Source organism: Ciconia boyciana, chromosome 3 (assembly GCF_034638445.1).
Source record: "Ciconia boyciana chromosome 3, ASM3463844v1, whole genome shotgun sequence".
In the NCBI taxonomy this organism is placed as follows: Eukaryota; Metazoa; Chordata; class Aves; order Ciconiiformes; family Ciconiidae; genus Ciconia; species Ciconia boyciana.
Window position 1 is genome coordinate 22,786,725 of NC_132936.1, and position 22,611 is coordinate 22,809,335.

At 36.8% G+C, this 22,611-nt stretch overlaps 1 protein-coding gene across 2 annotated transcripts in view; it reads left to right on the forward strand.

The window, feature by feature from the left end:
• FBXO25 (F-box protein 25) overlaps positions 1–21,615 on the forward strand; it is a 34,729-nt gene extending 13,114 nt beyond the window's left edge. For both annotated transcript variants that reach the window (XM_072855125.1, XM_072855126.1), the window contains exons 4-10: positions 175–224; positions 3,291–3,383; positions 7,772–7,865; positions 8,620–8,804; positions 10,766–10,948; positions 13,056–13,199; positions 20,423–21,615. In XM_072855125.1, coding sequence (XP_072711226.1) covers positions 175–224; positions 3,291–3,383; positions 7,772–7,865; positions 8,620–8,804; positions 10,766–10,948; positions 13,056–13,199; positions 20,423–20,512 — 839 coding nt within the window. In that variant the 3' untranslated portion in view covers positions 20,513–21,615. The remainder of the gene's footprint in view (positions 1–174; positions 225–3,290; positions 3,384–7,771; positions 7,866–8,619; positions 8,805–10,765; positions 10,949–13,055; positions 13,200–20,422) is intronic.
• The last annotated feature ends 996 nt before the right edge of the window (positions 21,616–22,611 follow it).

The following is a 22,611-nucleotide window of genomic DNA, read 5'->3' on the forward strand; positions in this document are numbered from 1 at the left end:
ATTTGTAGTCATCCTTTTCAGTCTTTATAAACTTCCTTCATGAAAACTGTTCCACCATCTCTCCTATCTTAATGAAGCATTTTATTGAGGATGGTCTATTTTGTTCAATTTCTTTCTAGAAGGCATTATCTAAAGTGGAAGCCTAAAAATGCTTCTATTTTGATTTTATTTTAGGTTTTTATCGTGAAAAGTGGATTTATGTTCATAAAGAAAGCACCAGGGAAGTAAGTCCTGCATGCTCAATTCCTACAGTCTTTGTGCTTCTTAATTGACTAACAGTATATTGAAAAAAAAATGCATTTGGGCCATCTGGTCTTGAGGATTATATTCAACTCTCTCTTCATTGGCAACATAGTACACCTGCACATGATGGGGCAAAGGCAGCTAGCAAAGTGACTTTTACATGGGTCATTGTGGCAGAGATGTGGGAACTTGCAAGGAAGTTACAGTTCCCCACTACTTATATATAGTTCTCCACTACTTCTCCAAGCCCATCTGTCGCTATCTGTACTGTGTGTCTGTGAACTAAAATGGAACTAAAATGGAAAGTATTTGCAAAACCAGAGTAACATCTCCAAAGAAGGTGTCTGCAGGCAGCTACCTCATGTTTTGGAATCTTGGTGTAAATTTTAATATAAGTGAAACTTCAGTTTCAAACTTCAAAAAGAGGACCTTTGTATTCCACAGTTCAGGTGCTTTCAGTTTGGGATACAAACTGTATCATGCAACTGTAAAGGGAACATGAAAGATCTTGGAATGACCTCTTGGAAAGCCCAAAGTTAAAATACATCCATTGTATCTAGAGATAAACTGTCTTGAACTTTGAGTTTCATTCCTGTGTTGATTCCTGTGGTTATCTGGGATGGGTGGAAGCTTGGACACCTGTAAGGACATCTTTCATCCACACAGTAATGCCGGCCAGGAGAAGGGGAGGGAGGGAGGTAAGTGTGATGACCCTAGCCATGCAGGCAAAAGTTGGCTTTGCATTTTGGAGCTGAGAGAGACCATAAAGAGCTCTACTCAGGAAGAGCATGGTGTTGTGGAGAAAGCTTATGTAGAGGAGACATTGGAGGACTTCATCTTGCAGGCCAGTGACCTGGAGGCTGCCCTTCTACATCTAGAAGGGTATTACAAAGCCTTTCACCAGATTCATAGTCCTCTTTGCCAGTTTTATCTTCATCTGTGATAGATGTAGTTACTTACATTGGTCTGCAAAAGTCTCAAGCATGCTCTTTCCTCTTGTGCCACATCAAATTTAGGGTAAGAAGGAAGAAGGGATGACAGACTGTCACCAGCCATTATGGTGTTTTGAATGATAAGGTTGTTAAGCTGAGTTTTCAAACTACATTCAGGCCAAAACACAAATTGTCTAAAATCACTCATTGCTGTCCTTCATAACCTGTGCGTCGGGATTATCCCCCTGCCCTTGTGCAGAAGTTGGTGTACTAGTGATGTGTGATTATTTGCTTGGGTTTCTTGTCCACTCAGAGAATGGACAAAATATTTTGGTGTACAGATTAGCTTATTCTTGTCACTGCTGTTGTCGTCTAATAATTGACCATTCACCTTTTAAAAAAAAATATTAAAACACGAAACAGGGATGGTTAGAATTAATTGTTAATCTTTTTCAAGTAATTCCTTGTATAAATTCAAAAGCTTAGAGTAAAAAGTTAAAAGTTAAGTAGCGGAATGAAAAAGTAGCAAGGAACAAGCATACTTGAACCAAAAAATTCAGAGCAACAATTTAAACTAATCTAAAACATAATTTACAGAGGCTCTAGTTTTCCTTAGAGGTTGTAATTTAACTTGACTTTGAAATGACTGTCTTGCAAGTAGGAAACTTTTTTTCCAGACTGTATACTGAATTTTAGGGCAAAATGACAAGAGTAGGAAGGTCTTGATAAGAAACATGTGAAACATGCTATGGGAGAGCACTGAAAATAAAGAAAACCAAAACAAGTGCAGGTATATAGCTGAAAAGAACTAGAAGATGCTCTTTAAGTAATTTTGTCATGGTACGTTGGCAAAGGTAGAGCTGAAGTTCCATAGAAATCTGCTTCCAGCTGTTCAAGGAAATGTACCTCATGTTAATGTATTTAAGCATGGCCTTTTGATAACTGTTTAGACAGAACAGCCACAAATATTTAAATTGCAAATAAAGTTTTGTTGTCTGTAAGTGTTAATTCACTGCTATTAGTCAACCAAGTTGTGCTTATAGTGAAGTGTGCAGCATGCTTGGATCTCAGGTATATTAACTGGATGAGCGAGCGGTACAACCCTGAATTCAGTCATTAACCAATAGGCAGTAATTACCACCACTCTGCAGTGAATACTTAACTGTCTCCTGTCCCACTGGGATACATTCAGGGTAAGCTTTCATTGGGTTGCAGAAAGGAATGTTAAGTTGTACTGCTATCTCTTCACCATCACATAATTCACCGAGGAAGTCTGTCTAGGAATGAACTTCAAATAATTATTTATCCCCTACTTCCAGAGCAGTGTGCTAGTATGGCTTATCAGCCTAGGGAAGGATCTCTTTCACCAGTTGTTGGGTTTTTCTGCCCTCATTATATTTGCTCCAAGGCTCCTGTGTGGCTTTGTGGCTCTAAATTTACTCAGCTTATGTGATCCCATGTCATTTCGGGCTGCTACTACCACCTTAAGTAGTTCCACAACAGCCTCTGAAACTTCCGTTTTCACCTTAAGAGACCTGTGCAGAAGTACCAAAAGAAAATGCAATTGCTCTTGGTACCAAAGAAAAATTGTGCCTAAACTTGTAGCACCCAGAAAATAAATTCTAGATGTTGAGACCATTTGTTCTTCTAATCCCAGGAGCAAGTAACTGTGTTCTTACCCTCAAATGTGAACATAAACTCAGTCAGTTAATGCTTATGGTTGTAAGCTCAGGCTGCTGTACAAAAAAGTTTACCTTGTGCTGAGGCAAACGGGGAGTGTGATAGCCATGAGAGAGTGCCAGCATTGCGGCCATGCAATAGTGGAGTAGATTCCCAGGACACTCAAATTCCAGTGATTACAGATTGCATGATTAGTATGAATTTAAAGGCCTTGCTGTTGAGTAATATTGCCTATGTACCTATTAGTTCCAAATAGCGTATCTAGTTTCATTTGTTCTACAAGAAATTAAATAAATCTTCAGTCCAGATACGTTATATTTCTCGGAAGCATGGTATACATAAGCATCAGTTGTATGGCAGAGTGCTTTTCTGAATATTTTCCTCAATTTTATCTTTGTTTCTTTCCATTTAAAATGTGTTTATTATTCTTCTCAGAGACATGGCTATTGCACTTTGGGAGAAGCTTTTAACCGCTTAGACTTTTCAAGTGCAATTCAGGACATCAGAAGGTTCAATTACGTGGTCAAAGTAAGTTCTTTATTTTATATGCGTATTTTAAAAATGCATTTGCTGATGTGCCTATGTGTACAAAATAAATAATTTTGCACTGAACAGCTGATAATTTGTGACTGTATAAATATCCTGTTCATATGTAACTTAAACTGCATGAAGCAACTTTAAACTGAGTAATTTTTCTTTGGTGAAAACTCATTATATTGCTCTATGAAAGCTTATAGCTTGAGGAAGATGGTGGTGGCCAGTGTGCTATGTATTTACAGGGAAACACTGATAGTAGTTTCAGTTGTTGTTCATCAGTCTGGGTACTGAACTCTCTTTTAAAGGCAAAATAATTCCTATAGAATCAAAAATAGCAAAGTGTGATACATCTTAAATATACTTTACTACATCTTAAATATGCTTAAAATAGCAATTTCCAGAATATTTGATGTGTAAATATTATGCGGTTTCTGTTTCTTATGTAGCTTCTTAACAGTCCTGTGATTCATTGCATACTTTTATCTAGGACAAGATATATATGCATTTAGCTTTTTTAACATCCCTTAAAATTTGAGACTCCAGCATTTTCCGTCTTCTGTGTTTTTTTTTTCTTCCAGTTTTATTGCAAGTTGTCTTTTACAAATAATGTAGTGACATGAAGTTTATAGAAACAATTATGGTATACTAATCTCATTCCTTGGAAAGTCCCTTTCTTACTATGTTAGCTTCTCTGGGTCAGGTCTAGTCTTAAGTCGGGAATTAAGTGCATGGAACCTGTAAGTTCTGGACAATGGTGCTATCTGCCTGTTTTCCAAAAGTATGTAACTTTTACTTTAGGGAGCTGCATAATGTTATGCTTTGATTTCCTCAATGCCTAACCAGCTGCCCACTTGGAAATACCTGTTCTGGGAGATACTGATCTTTCTCTAGCCCCAAGTCTTTTTTGTCATCTAATTTGAGGTAGTAAAGTGCTTGTCCCAACTCCTAGAGAAGCAAAAAATGTGAGACATCAGGACTAGAGTTCAGTTCAGTGGTGAGGCTGTTCACAAATAATGTAGTGGTTGGAATGCATCCAGAACTTGAAAAGACACAAATCAAAATTAAATAAACATACCAGGAGAACACCCTTACCACTAGGCCGTGGAGTATTTGGAGAAAAAACACATTCTACCCATCCTTGTGAAGCTGAGACAGTGTGTTATAATTCCAGAAAAACAAGAGATGTGGGACCAAAGGAAACAAAGCAAAAAGGATTTGCTTCCAGACTAGTGGTTAGGGTACTTGCCTGTTTTATTGCCCTTGCAGATTTTTTGGTATATGTATGGTATGCATTGTGGTTTAGAACATTGCTTTTAATGCTCAACAGCATTAAAGAGACAAGAACCTCAATCTTTCCCAAGACTTTTCAGCCTCGAACAGTAGGAAGAAAAAAAAAAAGCACCTAAAAAGGTGATTTGTGTTATAAATGGTGTCAACCTTGAGTGCCTCACTTGAATGGTAAACCAGTAGAATGAATCCAGAACTAGAGTTTTACATGGTTTCTTAGATGCTGTAGTGCCTAAGCTGGATTGTTCAAAACAGTTGATCAGAACAAAGTGGAAAGTCTAACATAAGCACATTGACCAGTTTCTCTTCTGTTCGCGAAAGAGTATAAAATGGCTGGTTTAGTTAGCCAGGCTTAAGATTGTTGAGAAAGGAGCAATACTTTAGAATTCAGAAATTTGGCTTTGTAGTTCTAACTGTTACTGGAGTAATGGTAGACCCTAAGAAATTAGGGTGGCTTTAGCAGGCAGACTTCCAAAATCCTTTTAACGTTTTAGAATTTATTTGAAATTTTAAAAATTTTAGAATTGTTTTACAATTACAAAAATTTAATTAAATCTTTGCATCAGTTCCGCTGAGGTGATGGAGGCAAACTGACTTTTACCAACACGTACAGAAACTGTACATCTAAGACCTTAAAAGTTACTGAGCTGCCAGTAAACATGATTAATATGAATGACAGCTGCTCCTCATTCCATAGCTGTAGAACTTACTGACTTGAGAAACATTTGTGGTGGTATATCTAACAAATTAAAACATCTGTGTGAATGTCAGTAATATCTGAAGTTACAACAGATTTTTAAAAAGGATGTTTAATCTGCTCTGTCAGGTTTTAGGCCAGTCTGCAACTGAGACCTAATGTAAGAAGCAGGTCATCCCATACCTATCTGCTTTATACAAGTTCTCATTTAATTCCTTAAAGTTTCTAATGGTGGAGGTGTTTTGTGTAGATCTCATTTAATGCAGTGCAGCAGTTCCTATTTCTTCTCTTCTAAGAATTATTCCTAGTTATGCATGAACACAGCGATAATTACTTTTATGTGTGGTGTTCTGCTTGTTGCATTTAAGATAGCAAGATATAAATCAAGAAGACTTTTTTTTTAAATACCAAGCCCTACTGGATAGCTCTTCTTTGATCCAGACCACCGAGATGATCCATTTTGATTCTCCAATTAACTAAAAACTTCCCAATCATTATTAAAAGTTAATATAGATGTCTGCCCAGGACCCTTTTAGGGTGTGCAGTGGAGGGAGGAGGTAGGATCAGCTGTTTTCCTGTACTTGTTTGTGCTGTAGTATAATGATCATTTCTTAGCTGTTAATTGTCTGGTAAATTGAGTTTGATATGGATGGTCTTTTTTCACAGTGTTTCCATTTGAATAAACAGTTGATCCATTCAAAGTTATAATCTCTAGTAGACAACGTAAGCCATGGCTATGCATGTATCAGTAAGACTGAACTCGTGTCAGATCCTTGTACTTGTGCACCTGCTAAAATTGTCTTAATCCTTGCATATTAACCTTCACTGAAGTTTGAATCTTCATTAAAATCAGTCAGGTGGAATTTGTTTCTTTGATTTGATCTTTAGTCTGAGTGAGATAACAGAATTTTTTTTAAATTAAGAGAAATATACATACTTGCTTGAATTGGCAAACTGCCAGAGACCTCTAGGTGTGCTCTAAATTATTAATCAAACTAAAAGGCTTTGAAAATGCCAAGAAAGAGATCCTGATACCTAGTCTCAAAAACTGTGTAAATAGATTGCTTGTGTTTAAGTACATCAGGAGAATGACTTCCTCCTTTCATAGCACATAATGTTTTGTCAGGGATCATGCAGAGAAGCCAGAAGGAACATTATTAAATCAGGGAGAGAACAGGTGTATTCTCTCTTCCTCCAAAGGAAAATTAATGTTGAGTGTAGTGTCAAATCAGTGTTTTAGAAATTAAGATACAAAATAATTTTTGGCAGGCTTAGTCTTTGTTCACCCTCTGTGCCAATAGTTGATGCTGTCCTACAAAGCACGGCTCTGCAGGCTAGTGTTTCAAGCACTCTGTAGGGGATGCTGGGTTCTGCTCCCTGCTTTCCCTTTCTAATGTGTTGAGAACACTTGTTCTGAACTCAGCATTATGAATCACAATTGTAAAGCTCAGTGCCACACTTCTAAACATTGCAATACAGTCATAACGTGAAGGTCTCTCTTATTTCATACTAAGAGACCACTTTTTGTTGAAGAGGCAATGGTCCTTACTCACAAAATGGAATCTAAAATGTAAAAGCGAAGGTGACAGAATGGAGCAAGGACTGCCTCTAGTAGCTGTAGCTTGGCATTCATGTGCAGCAAGAACTTAAGCTATTCTGGTTACTTTCCCTAGACCATTCCCACTGTTCTCATCGCTCTTCTGTTCACAGTGGGTCTGGAGAGAAACGTGTGGACAGTTAGGAGATCCTTACTATACAGTTAAGGGAAAGGTACTAATACAGTATGTATACTGCTCATTATTAGATTACTGTGGTTTCTTCTACTAGGGACCTGAATGTGGGAGTAATACTTCTCCCCCCACACACACACAGTTTAGGTAAAATATGGCATTTCCTCTCCATGTGCAGAAAGTAGTTCACTAAGTCCATCACATCTTGGTCTGACCAATGATACTTTCACTCAGAAGTTGGAAGTCTGATAGTTGGTATCAGTTCAGTGATGTTCCTGGCCACCAAATCTGTCAGGGGGTTCAGGACCCAACCACATCAAAGACCACATTTCTTTTTGTGAGCCTCCAAAACAGACTCCCTCCATTGTTTAATTACAGCTTATAAAGACCATATGTCATATGGTCTTTCACAGAGATAAACACTAGTATTTGTATAGTATTTAAAAAATGTACATCTCTTCATGAGTTGTTCATGGAATGCCAGTGGGAATGCTTAAAGCTTTTCACGCTTGTCTTGCTTCGTTTTCTGAACTCTGTAGTTATGTTTTCACAAAATACAGTTGCAGTGCTGTAGGCTGTTGTAGGTGAAAGTATGTACTGAACGTGTGTGTTTGAAACCATCCTTCAGCTCTGTCATTCTTCTGAGTTTTAATTCTTTGTCCTAGCTTTTGCAGTTAATTGCAAAATCCCAGTTAACTTCACTGAGTGGTGCAGCACAGAAGAACTATTTTAACATTTTGGACAAAATCGTGCGGAAGGGTAAGACCTAAGGTTTTGTAATCTGCTTGTTCAGATTTAATCACTGTGACCAAGCTATGAGTTGATTTTTTTTTGTTAGCTTTATTACCATTTTTACATTGTAAGACAAAGCAATAGCATATTTAATTAGTGAAAGGTTTCATACTTCCCATCCCACAGTTGCAATAAGTTGTTTTCTCTTGATTATTGAATCATGTCTGTTAAAACAGATTGGTGAAGTTAAATGACAATTAGAATCTATTCAGAAACTATTGGTTATTATTAAATTATACTCTTTATAAAATGTGAAAGCGTTTAGATTAGTAACACCTTTGTTTTTCAGTTTGTGTGATGTACTGAGTAAATCATAATTTAAAGTACATAACTGCTTTTCCTTATTGTTTATTTTTAAAAAACCTATTGCATAATATTGAAAAAGAATTTTTTTCTGGTAACCACACTAAATGGAGATGTAATACTATCAGCTTTGAACAGAAGAAATCAGATTTATAACTAGTTGTTCAGCATTAAGTTTATTAAATGCATAGCATGAAATGTTACATCAAATTTGCCTGTGAAATTGTTAATTATTGATTTTGCACTTAGGGAACAGCATTAATGAATGTCCTAGTAGGAATTAGGGTGGCTATTTGTACACAAACAGTTGCGTTGTAATTAGTTTTTCTAAAAAAGTGTTGATTAGCTTGAGCTAACTGTATTAGCTTGGTTAACTCAGTTAACCAAAATTGTATTTGGTTTTTGTTTTGTTTTCCAGTCATGGAAGACCAATATAATCCACGATTAATCAAAGATCTTCTACAGGATCTGAGTTCTACTCTCTGTATACTGATTAGGGGAGTAGGAAAATCTGTGCTGGTAGGGAACATCAACATTTGGATTTGCCGATTAGAAACTATCCTTCTGTGGCAACAACAACTAAAAAACCTTCAGATGAACAAGGTATATTATTATATCATGCTAAAAAAGTAATTGGGGGAAGGGGATTATATTGAATATTGGTTTATGATTTGCAAGTGAACAAAGTTTCCAATACATCCGAAACAATTTTACTTGTTTTCTTTGTTTTTAGAGAATTAATATGAAATTAATGAAACGGAATCAACTTAATTTTCTAATGTTTTAATAGCTCTTTTCTAATGAGGGCTGCTACAGTGCCTGTAGTGCTGGTTTGTGGTAGAGATGTATAGATGTAATAGTTTTTCTCACCCAAATAAATTTCAAAATGTTTGTCTCTAGAATGTCAGATAGAGATGGAAAAAAATACCAATTTTTAATTCCAAAGTAAATGTTCTACTACTGAAGAAATAAAAATCTAAAAGGAATTTTAGAGGTAGATCAAGAAAACAGAAATAAAATACTAAAGTAGCAATTTTACAGCTTTATTCATTAGCACAGTCGCTTTTTGTAAAAAAAGGATAATGACTTCAGCATCTGGATTCTGATCATGCGACTTTGTTCAAAGCATGTGGTATGCACTGTTCCAGGTTTTTATGGTGGAAACTTCTGATGATAAGCAGGCAGGTTTTTTTTAACCTGTCTGGGTTACTCCTGGAGGAAGAAATGCTGCAAGATGTTGCTCCCAGTAAAGTCATACAACTGTTTCATCTGTTTGCTTTCAGCTATGAAATTTTGAAGTTGTTCTTCTATGTCCTGTATGTCAGATACCTGTGCTTGCCAGATATCTGAATAAAACAGCTAATTTTGGAATAGAAAGGAGAAATGGGAAACCCAATCTCAGCAGTTTTCATATGCCAGGCAACCACAGCATAGACAGTTTTGAGACACTGCAGGTGCTGCATTTGTTTCTTTCCAGTGTGCCACTTCCATCTGAGCTGTTTTATGTTGGTTGAAATAACTGATGAGAAATCTTGCATCTGTAATGCTCACATATTCCTGAACAGAACGATAGTCACAGAGATGTTTATAACAGATGACACGATGGAAAGTCTAGTCTATAAGTGAGATGAATGATTGTGAAATAAACTGCCATAATTGAGAGCCTGCTAGAGTACAGCTGTGTGCTGCCAGTGCCTTGCAACTGGGCAGCTGTGCTAGGTGGGGCTGGCAGCTGCCCACACTCCTTCCCTTGCCAGCTGGGACACTGCCTTCAGCCATGTCGGGCTTTGTGCCACCTGGCAGTATAGGCTCCATATTCAGTCATGTATGAGTTGTGCTGTAGGTTACCCCGTTATAGAGAAAGTTCAGCAGAGGTGTATACTCTCAATGAAAACTTTCTCAGTGCTCTGATCTGTCACCCCCTGCAGAATTCCTCATTTAGGTATCAGGGGAACCGTCTCCAGACGTCAGAAATGAACCTACTCTCTTCTGCCTCTGACTTTCATAATGTTTTCATTGTGTATTTCTGCTCCTCAGTCCTATATTCTGTACTATATTCTGTACTCTAGTTGTCTTAAGGCAAATTGACATGTGCTCTGTTTCTTAATAAAAATTGAGAAACTGTAGTTATACTGCAAATTGTAAGTAATTGGTTCATGTAGTTAGGGTTTTAGCATACTTCTCTCAAAGGCGGAATTGAATATATCGTAGTTGTTAAGACAGTGTGCTCCTGAATTATTTTCTGAGAACAGAAGTGTTTTAAAATTATTTGAAATTTAAATAAAGAATTTAGGATATGTTTATTTTAAAAGTATGAAAGCTATACGCTATAAAGTTACAATCTATAGCTCCTTCTGTACCTGTAGTCATTTAAATTTTCAACAACAGCAGTTAGAGAATAATGGTAGCCAAGTAATCAACGTATCATGGAATTAACCATAGATATTACTCAGTGGTTTTGTACAATCTAAACTAAGACCTGAGATACCTCTAAAGAAAGAATCTTATTTGTATCTTATACTGTCAAGTTTTTGTAGTTAAATGTCTTCAACTCTTATTTCCAGCAAGTCAACAATGGTCTTACGCTTAGCGATCTCCCTCTCCATATGCTGAATAACATCTTATACAGGTTCTCTGACGGCTGGGACATTATTACTCTGGGTCAAGTGACCCCAACTTTGTACATGCTCAGTGAAGACAGACAGTTGTGGAAAAAACTCTGCCAGTACCACTTTGCAGAAAAGCAGGTAATAAACTTTGTTTGCATAAATGTGGCCCTTATCTTTGCAATATGGTATACTAATAATGAAGTGTGAACTCACCCTTTCTGAGATGAAAATGCGACAGTGTGCAATAATAGTGAAAATGTTTTCTTTTTGGGGGCTTGGTTCATACTAAAAATTGTATTCAGCATGTCTGAGTTTAGGATAACTATCAGGGTGTTTCCCTACATTATTTTAAAAAATGTCTACCATAAGATGATTTTTCAAACTACATAATCCCCAACAAGCGTGATAGAGGATACCTCTAAGGTGTTTCTAATTTTAGTACCTGAAGTAGAACTTGTTTTACTAACCAAAGTAGGCAGACAGATTGCTCAAACTTTTAGGCTACATGAACAGTCTGGTGAAGCCAAAATTGGATTCTTGCAAAAAAGAATAGAGCAAATGCTTGAGGTTTTGAAATTAAGAACAAAAAGAGAAATGGTACTTTTCTGTCACTTCCTCATAAAAAACATTAAAGTAATCTAGGAATGCCTCCAGAACTGTCTTAACTTTCTAACAGTAATATATACTGGGACAAAATCAGACTAGGTGAAAATAAAGCTATGAAAATGGAAGTTACCTCATCAGAGCTGGAGGATGAACTTTAAAAACCTAGTACATTCCAGACTGGAGGAAGTGAAAATACACGTTCTTAAATCTGATAGGTTGAAGTGGTACCATTTGGTCGGTGACTACCAGATTAAGTATTATTATAACAGGAAAGGTAGAAGTGAAGATCAATTAACTCATGTGCAGTTGACCCAAATAAGAATTTTGGTGAGATGAAAAGCTTTAGAATGTCTGTCTATATTTTCCATGAATTCCAAAGGCAAACTGAAAAACCCTTCTTCAGGAGCAGCTCAGAACAATGCAAGGTGAAGTTATGAGGATAAGAAGTTTAAGCTTAGTGTAGCAGTTGAGTGGATTTTGAGGCTAGATGAGGTAAGCTCTGTTGAACAGTGACAAAACTGGTTGGAGAGGAAGCTGTTATACTAAGGTAACGCTGGGAAAAAGATCATATAAGCATTTCAGTAGAATTAGTTACCCCTGTGCCTTATAAAGGACACATTTACACAGTGTTTCCAATGCATTCCTAAATGTTCACATTCAATTTCTTGTTAGGTTATTAATGATAGAAATATAACTGTTTGTTTTCCAATCTAAAATTCTGCTTTTTCTGTTTTATTTAATGTACTACCTTAAGCTACAGAACCATGTTAGGTTGTTTTTCCTGTCCTCTGCAGTATATTTGTTGAACCATTGAAACAACCACAAAAACATACTTGATATCTGAAGGGCACTTTTGGAAAAAATGAGAACACTACACAGGGAAGCTATTATGAAACGAAGTGAAGTGTAGCTGAAATCAGAAAGGCAGTGCTATTCTCCCCATGCAGGAGTTGACTTCTGAATGAAGAAAGCCCTTAATGTATCAGCATTAATCCACACTGAGTGGAGCAGAAGCCTTTTACAAATACATACTTAATAAACTTTGGCTGTGTATTAAGCTGGGGAGAAATAGCCATTCTGCATCAGCTAATCTTTACATGCAGATTATGTCCTCAAGAAGTACATCAATCACTGATTATTGCTATCCTTCTAGAAAGATCATAAGTAAATGTAAAAAATAATCATGTATATACTTTTAAAATGAAAGAAAAAGCATTATTTAAGTCCATAGTTACTGTCTTAACAGAAAACCACTATTTGTAATGCACAATCATTTTTTAATCTCATTCCTGAGCGGTTTTTAAAGTATAAAATTAATTACAGCTCTAAATATTGGTTTTGTTATATGGTTCTTGACTATAATTGGAATCATTTCAAGACAGTAGAGTTAGATCAGCTGTGCATGGCCTACTTTTTCTTGGCAAATATGCACCCTCCTATTTTTAGTGTTTTACCTCCCATTTTTTTTATGGCTAGATCTCTCCCACTGCTTTGCAGAGATGTATGATGTCAGATTATTGACTTCAAAGAATTCCAGTTACAAAACTTCAGTTTAACTCCCTTTTTTTTCCCCTAGTCTTTTACCTGATTTGACTAGTCCTTCAGCAATTTTAAAGGAAGATATTAATTTTATGTCCAGTTTTGCAGGCATTTGATTCCATCAGAGAAGGGTCATATTGACTGGAAGCTGATGTACTTTGCACTTCAGAAATACTACCCAATAAAGGAACAGTATGGGGACACCTTGCATTTCTGTCGACACTGTAGCATTCTGTTTTGGAAGGTAAGAGCTTTGAAATAGATAATCAGAAATAAGTTCAAACTGCTACTGGTTATGATCTGAAAGGAAAAATATTAAGATCATCTTGTCAGCTTTCTCATGTGAAATGTGATTGGACAACTAATGTCTAACTTTTAAATAATATATAAAACTTCCATATAAAATTAGTATTAAATTCCAAAGTTCTTTATCTAGCATTCTTATTTCTTGATATCTGATAACCTCAATACTTAGAATTGCAAGGAAAAGTGCCATGTGGAAAGAGTTGCACTGTCTTCTTGTATCTATTTAATCTTATGCAGAGTTGTTAGGAACTTGTATGAAGTTAGCCATTTTATGACGTCCCTTCTCTAATGATGGCATGGCAATCAATATGTCTCTAATGGGAACTTACCACTATGGTATTCCTACCACATTGGTGTAAAACTCTGTATTTTTAGTCTTGTTTCTGTCCCATGTGAAGCTTGAAGAAATGTTTGAAACCTCATTCAAAATGCATTTTACATTGATTTTGATGTTTACCATGAAGCGTATTCTGTCTTACAGGATGACTTTAATTTCTGTAGGGCATTTTCATGTTTAACTTGTGTGTGAACACATAGTCCTGCTTTTATGCTGTGTTGCACCATAATCTAGCCTTCTGGTTAGTGAAACTTCTTTCATTTTGCAGCTCAAAGACCAGGTATGGGTAGTGCTAAGTGGACAGCAAAGAGCAAGAAATGTTTGAGAAATCTTGGAAGATAGTAATATTCTAATTCACAGAAATTAGTTGTGATAGGATGAGAGGAAATGGCCTCAAGTTGCACCAGGGGAGGTTTAGACTGGATATTAGGAAATTTTACTTCACTGAAAGGGTTATCAAGCATTGGAACAGGCTGTTCAGGGAAGTGGTTGAGTTGCCATCCCTGGAGTTATTTAGAAGACATTTGGATGAGGTGCTTAGGGACATGGTGTAGTGGTGGTCTTGGTAGTGTTAGGTTTACAGTTGGACTCGATGATCTTAAAGGTCTCTTCCAACCTATACGATTCTGTGATTCTGTGATTCTTGTGTTGTCCTTCTGCGATTTTTAAGAGGAGTTGCATGTCAGGTTTTTTTTCATAGAAAAAACTAGGCTGTTTAACAGGATAAGATAGCTTTCATAGAAGTAGCATGTTACTGAATGATGTTATCTTAAAGTTGAATATTCTTGATATCACCAGAGCTCTTCCAGACACTAATATGTTTTGCTAAATTAATAGTAGGAAAGCAGGTAGTCAGAATTGGCTTCTGCTGTGAAAAGCCTGGGCATTTGCTGAAGAACCTGTGTCAAGAATTACTAAGAACTGTTAATTACAGTGAAATAAGTCTTTATCATGTTGCCCAATATGTAGGGTAAAGTTTTCTCTTTGAAAGTGGAAATTTTAAAGGTAAGCACACAGCGTGCATGCAGGTGGGCATTTTTGGTATTAGATTTGTTTGGATTGTCTGGCTTTGTTGTGTAATGGATTAATGCTTTCTACAGTAAATTTCTCTCTTTCTGATCTTGGTATAATTGAAAGTATACCACTTTCATATTAGGAATGACTAAAATGTGTTTGGAATTAAATGTTTAACTTTGGACATCGTGTGTGACAGCAAGAGGCAGTGAACCTGTGCAGGCAGATGTCTTGGTACCTTGACTGCTCCAATCTACTACGGGAATAATAGCACTCATTTTGTGGTTTTATATTTTTAGTGACACACAACACAGTAAGTTCTAAAGGTACTTTGTTTGGATTGATGAGCAGTACCTACTAGATCACCATTCCAGTGCTGATTGCCTCATCCTGGAGATTTGGGCAGGTCTTAAAGTGATGGTGTAGTTATAGATTAATTGCATGCTTCTGCACTAAAATTCTGTAGTAGGTGTTTGGGATTGGCTGTTTTAACTGGAGAACAGTCAGCAGGTTGAGGAAAGTGATTATTCCTTTTCACTTGGCACTCAGACTGCATCTAGGATGCTGCATCCAGCTGGGGGTCCCCAATACAAAAAAGATACTGATAAACTAGATGGAGTTCAGGTGAGGGCCAAATAATCAGGGAGGCTTGAGGACTTGCCCTGTGAGGAGAGGCTGGAGAAGACAGCTTCAGAGGAACCTAAGAGCCTGCCATGAGGACAGCCAAGCAAGGGAACAGTTTGACCATAGAGGTTGTGCAGTTTCCATCCTTGGATGTTTTCAAGACGTGACTGGATAAAGCTCAGAGCAACCTGGTCTGATCTCATAGCTTACCCTACTTTGAGCAGAAGGCTGGACTAGAGACCTCCTGAGGTGCCTCCCAACCTGATTATTCTGTAAGCCTGCATTGCAGTTTTCCTTCTCTAGGTCTTGGAATCTAAGCCTTGTCCCTGTCTTAAAATAAGTGTTCGATCAGGCTGAAATAGATTGTTAAATGAATTGCTTTCTGCACAACTGGCATCCTTACTGACAGGGACACTAAGAGGTTAATCATTGGTCTGGGAAACAGCCCCTCTGTTTACAGGGCAATGTAAGTAAAGTAGTGCTAGTCACTCTCAGTTCTGTGGGGGAGAAATAGTTCTGCTTTTTCAGGCACTTGTATCTATATCCTTTCCCAAGCTTTCTAAAGAGAGATGAGAAGCAAAGAGGGGGGGGGGGGGGGGGGGGGGGGGGCAGTGGGATGGGAGGTACTTTATTAGCTCTAGAAAAATTCTGTGCTAGGTGAAAATATTAATCAGCAAGAACTTGTATCAGGCTTTGACAATTCATTCAAGCTTCAGTATCATACTGGATTAGACAGTTTATTCAATTAAATGTGAGTGGTTGACATACAATTGTATCTATAATGTACAGATTTTTGTTCTCAAGTGAAGCTTTTACTCTGCCTAATTCCATGGGGTGTACAGCAAAAAAAAACCCCACCAGAACCAAACTTTAAAAGAGAAATCACAGTTGCTTTACAGAGGAAGAGTAGCAAGTGCTTGAATCTTGAAACAAATGGAACCACTGGATTCTTCAGATAGTTTATAATATGTAAAAATTTTGGTTTTTTCTTTTAATGGTACACTTCAAAAATTGGGCAGCTTTTGCTTTCAAGGGCATTCAGAAGAACTTCAGGCAGTGAGCTGAACATTTCTTGGTATTGCACCTTTTCTTTTTTCTCCCCTCATTCAAGAACAAAACAAAACATTGGAATAGTTGCAGAGGAAAAAAGTACTGAAGTGATCAGGGCATGAAGAAGACTAGCAGAGGTTAATTTCTTTTAACTTAGCTGTGTTAAAGCTAATAAGCAATGTGACTGCTCTCCATAAAGTCTTCTCGGAGACAGAAAAGGGATGAATAAATATGAGACTACTTAAGGAAATTATTTAAGCTAAGGAACATCCTTGATGCAAATAAGTTGTAGAAACTAGTTGTGGGTAAACTTACGCTAAGAGTTAAGAGTTTCTAAGAACGAAAGCAGCGAGGTTCTGAAATAGCCACAAAGCACAGGCCTAGCTACTGATGAGAAGAATTTTCATCAGTTTATGAAATTGATAATATAATGAAATTGCTGGCAACATGAGAGGACTACACACAGGAAATACTTTGTCCTGCATTTTGTGTCCTTTTAAAGAAAGCCTGCAAAAGAAGGGACTGATGACTACTGAATTGAATTGGCAAACAGTTGATGTAGGGAAATGACCTTTTACTTTTCAGTATGCTATAATAATCTTAGTGTTACTTTTAACAAGTCTTTAAGAGCTTTTCAGGAAGTGGCATTTGTATTCCTGTATTTGTTTAAAAACTGTGACCATAATAATGTTAAATACAATAAGAAGGAGACTCCTAAATTCATTGTAGGAAGTACAATGATATAACAGAACATCTTGTACCCTTCCGTGTTAAAGGAGGGAATGATTATAAGAAACTGTTCATATCAAATGACTTATCTTTCAGAAGTGACTTCTTGGTAAAGGATTTGTCCATGATGAAAGTAAGAAAAATATGTAACTTTGGTAGTGTAAAAGTAATGGCAAACTAATTATTGACTGATGCCTTTGTGAATGCTTTCTGTGTATACTATTTCTTCTCTTCCACTAGGCAACATTGCAATTGTGGGCAGTTCTTTTATTTTCTTAGCTCACTCAGCAGCACATTTCAGTTGATGTGGCCAGAGATGGCCACAGAAGCTGAAATACCTTTTCTTCTTTCAATATCCAGGGCTTTATGTAAACTAGTGTAATTGTTTTGCCTAAGTGATATGCTTCACACTTGGTTTTCATCGTCTTGGGGCTTATGCTGGTTTTGGTTCTCCAGCTGCTCGTGATTTGCCACAAGAATAAAAGGACTGTTTTTCTAAATGTCATATGAACCTTAGTTTCAATAAACCTTAACTCTGCTTCTTTTACTTTATGGCTCTCCTTCCTGTTTCCTTCTTCACGATCTCAAAGGACTACCACCTTGCTTTGTTACTCAAGGTATTTCCTGTGTGTCTCATCTGTTTTCATTGCTGACTGTTCTGTAATGTCAAAGTGAATAACACGTTAATTTCTAACTGTTTTATACTCTGTTTTGATTTTGTTTCCCCACATCAATTTAGCAGCAGGAATACTTTGTTTCTTGTTTCCCTATTAGATAAGGTAGTGATGACTTCCCATCTCAGTTTTTCATCAGATTTGGTTTTTATTATTGCCGTATTCCCTGTTAATGCCATTTAAACTAGGGACCATAATTCAGCTTCTAATGAACATAGGTGCATGGTGTCAGTGAGATCAGCCAGATTTCGCTAAGAAATAGGTTTCTCTGCACTCAGTGTTACAAACTGTTTCTGCATTCCCTGATGTATTTAATTCAGTACTTAAATCTGAAGAGAGTAACATGAACCTCATATCACTTTCTTTAATGCATAGGTACTAAAATTGATTTTACTCCACTTGGAATGCTGTAGTCATACATACTTTTATGAAAGAGTCTCTCTGAAAAGAAATTCCCAAAACAGGCTGCATAGGACTTGAGAGAGTAGGGAGAGACAATTATGTTGTTGCTTTCTGAATGAAGACATGGTGGAAATAATTATACAGAAAAGGACTGTAGCTCCAAAGTTGTTATGGGAGCTTCTTAGTGTCCAGTTATGATAAAATTTGAGGAGGAAAACTACATTTGCCAGTAAACACTCCTCCTGGTGAATTCTCTTGTCAATTTAAAAGAATTCTGTTTTAGCTTTAAGTAGGTACATTGAAAATCAATATGATTTGAACACTTTAGGTATAATTTCAAGGGAAAAATATTTTTCTTGGAAGGAGGAATACTCATAATTACAGGAAAGTTATGATTCTTCTTTTCAGTCCTCATCACTTATTTTCACTGTAAAATTGCTGTTTCAGTTTTTAATAACTAAAAACCCCAAGAACTGATCTTACTGAGATTTTTATTGGACCTGTAATTCCTGACTTAGCAGAGCTTTCAAAAGTGTTTTTATGATGATGTGTAGAGCAAAGCAGACAGCATGTTACAAATTCTGTCTAAAATATTTAGGAGTAGAAACAAGCACTAAAAGGGGATAAACCCTAGCTTCTTTCCCAGAATCCTAATTCTGATGGGTTTTTTTTCCTGGAAACTAGGGAAGTAATGACATGACATTGACATGGCAATGGGTAGAGAAGATGATAGTTTATTAGCAGCTACTTTTGAGAGTGTTTTCTGCTGTGGTGTATCTCCTCCTTGCAGATGTCACCTCAAGATGAAGGTGTTAGGTTTAACACTTCTGGTCTTAGTCTTCTGTTCTTTCTCATCTACAACTTCCCCAAAGCAGTTCTACCTGGGGTCTGATCTATTTGTCTGTTCTTTTTTGTTTGTTTTTCCCTCTGTGTCATGAATGTAACAACTGGTTCTCAGGTGATGTTAAAGCAATTCTTAAAAAAAGTGAGAGGATGAGGAGGCGATACCACATTTTCATGTAGTCATCTATAGACTTAATGGAAAAATACAGATAATACATCTATAAAGTAACAATTCTCATTGGAAAAGCTGAGTAGTATTTAGAATGTGGTTCACGTAGTGCACTTTGGTGTTGCAAAGACTTTGGATGGGAATGTGGCATCTTTGACAGCACTTCCCTTATGTAAGTTTCCAAGTGAGAAAAAAATTTCACTTACAGGTTTTTTTTCTTCTATTAACTGAATTGCATGTAACTTTATTTCCTATGGAAACAAAAGAAATGAAGACTGCAGTGGTCTGTGATCTACTTACCATGTATTTACTCTACTTGTCTTGCCCCACATGGTGACTTCATCAACACTAGTGGAAAAGGGAGAGAAACCCCTTAAAACCTGGGGAGGACAGTTTATGAGCCTTACAGTGTTACTGATCAAGGTGTTTAACCTCTCCATTGAACTGTCTGGGACTTTCTTCTCATTACTCCTCTAGCATTTCCTTCCTTTAGAGAGTTCTGATAAGGTACAAAGCTGAACTTTTCATTTGAAGAGTAATATGAATCTTAAATAATCAGACAATTGTGCCGAGTTCAAGCTTTTGTAATACTAAAGAAAGCACTGTAGGCTTAGTGAATTTGTAACAGAGCCTTTCCATCCTGTCTGTCTTCTATATTCCTAACTTGCCTGGGTGCTAACTTCTGTTTTAAGGCAATGCTTTCAGGTGGAGAAAAGGTAGGAGTGAAAGAGGAGAAAAAGATGTTGGGAGGGGGAGAAAAACAAGCAAGGCAGAAAAACTTTGACTGGAACTTCAAACATGCTGTGTTTTTTTTTTTTAGTTGGGTTTTTGGGGGGGGGAAGTATCTGCTGCCTTTCACTTTGAAAGCAAGGAGCTCATTTTACCCCTTGAAATAGTAGTTGATTTCAGATTTTCATTAAACAGATAATTTAGGTTCAACAAAGCAGTTATTTTTTTCTAATTACACTTATCAAAAAATTATGCACAAGGAATATGAAACTTTCTTCTAAGAGCTCTGACTCAGGTTCTGGTTTTGGGAGGAGGAGAGGGGTTGGTTTTTTTCTGAAATCTGAAGTTACCCTGCTCTACCACAGTCAAATGGGAAAGGCCTATTTTCTTAACAACTTAGTCTAAAACAGTTAAAGAAAAATATGGTGAATTCTTAAAAAGAGCAAGTTCCTATCAGTTTGTTTACAGTGGAAGTAGTTGCATGTGCCCATATGTGAATTTTTGCCCTTTTTTTTTTTTAAATTGGGGGTGGAGGGTGATTTGTGGGTGTGGAAAGAGAACTTACTTTTTTTTTCTCCTTCATTTTGCAGGATACAGGACACCCCTGCACAGCCAGTGATCCAAACACCTGTCTCATGCCCGTATCTCCTCAGCATTTCATTGATCTCTTCAAATTTTGAGATGTTCAGTAGCTGCTCTCCTGCATTTGTGGCCATTTTTGTGAAGAGTCAGGCAGGATACGTTATGCTTTTTGTGCAATATATTTAAGTGTAATGTTTTGTTGTAGTTTAAAAAAAGAAAAGATATGGAGGAGATTATCAGACAGGTTTATTTGTTGTATTGTTTTTGTGCAGAAAAGAGCTGAGAAGGAGACGACACATTAAGAAAATTTCTTTGTCAGGAATCTGCAGTGGACTTCTTTTCAAGTCCAAGAAATACCATTTTAATCTCAACTTTAAATCCGTTCTTTTGACGCCTTAATAGTTGGTTAGAATTATGTGGGGGAGTTCTGAAAATTTCATGGAAGAGTTAAACTACTCTTACATGGACCAAACGAGGTGTTTTTTTGTTAATCCTTCTTTCTTTAAGCCACTGTTTTCAAAACACCTCCATATAATTTGCACTATTATAAAGAATAGGCCAATATTCTCTTAGACTCTTGATATGTCAGTTACCAAGGTGGCATTAATCATTGTGAGATAGTGAATAAAATACAGCTGTGGTTATATCTGTTGTTGAACCTATGAATGAAGGAAATCAACCAATCTTTGTACATACATTATGCAAAAATATTTATTTTTCTTAAGGACATTATTAAACATATAACCTATCTCAGTACATCCTGCATAACTCAAGAGACAGATCTGGGGCTACTGGGAAGGGACTTTTTTGATGGTAGCTACAGCCGTCCTTTATACTGTTTGGTATGTCTACAAATGCAACTGCATTCGTTCATCTTCTAAGAAGAAGACATTATTGAAACTTATGAGAATGGAGTTGCTTGTTTCTAGACTGGTACAGTGGCAGGACATTATACTACCAACTGAGGTTCTAACCTGACGAGTCTTTACAAACTATGGGAAACACTGAAAGTCAGTCTGTACTGAAGCACCTTCTGCCAAGTCAATCAGATGGTAAATTCTCCAGGAAGCTATTTTCTGTCCTGTAGAACAAAATTAATTGCTTGGCTTAGGCAGGTGAAGGAAAAATTAGGGAAGTTTTGGGTTTGTCAATGAAATATAACAAATATGTAATGTACAGAAAAAATAAATCATGTACTATATTCTGCACTTGTTCTGAATCTAGTTTTGTACAGTGTAATAAATCATGGTTTTATCTATTATTCCTAGAAGTCTCTTGTGCATAGAGATGAAGCAATTTGAATTTTATAAGATCTTTCTATAACCTGTTCTCTGTAGTAATTGGTAATGGAATGAGAAGCATACAAGCAGTCCAAGTGACATTGCTTTTCAGTAATTGGTTGTATTAGCACTTTTTAATAGGATAGTTGGACTGTTAATAGGCTGCACAAGAAGAGGAGAATATTTATTTCCTTAGGAGATAGTTTTATTTGCTTTAACTTGAATTTCAGTGATATACCAACCTTATCCATTGAATTTGCTGATAGGTGGATTTTTCAATACAGGGTTTTGTGGGTTTTTTTCTTTCTTTCAATTAAGGTGTCTGCTATGGCTATGGTAATGATCAGATGTGGAGCCAATGATATTCATTCTTATTCCTGTTCATTCAGAACATAGCTGCAAGCCTCACTTTCCCAGCCCTAGCACTGCTGTAGCCACTGGATTTGTTAAGGAGCCAGCAGCTCTTCTTTCACAATGATTTGTACCCCATTTATTTAATTAATTTAATGGTTGTACTAATGTACATTACAAATGTACTAATTAACTAATGTAATGGGACTTGCTTTCCTGTCTACCTGACCCTATGTGACCTAGGTAACCTTGACAGTGGTTGGTGATGGCTGGCATCCATTAATCACTCCTTTAACATGGCTACAGTTTTGCTACCCTTCATGAAACTTCCTGTAAATACGTACATGCATGCTACCTGCTTTCTTTGAGAGCTTTAAAAAAGGTTCTGAAGTCAGCATTTGGTTTAATACTGTGCTGAACTCTTCACCCATCATGCTGACTGAAGATCTCTGATCAGGGACTGCAAGGAACCATCCCTCCTGCAGACAGAATGCAAGCTCTTAGGGGACACACCATTACCTAGGAAGCTGCCCATTACTGAAGATGCAAATAATGTGAGAATCTGG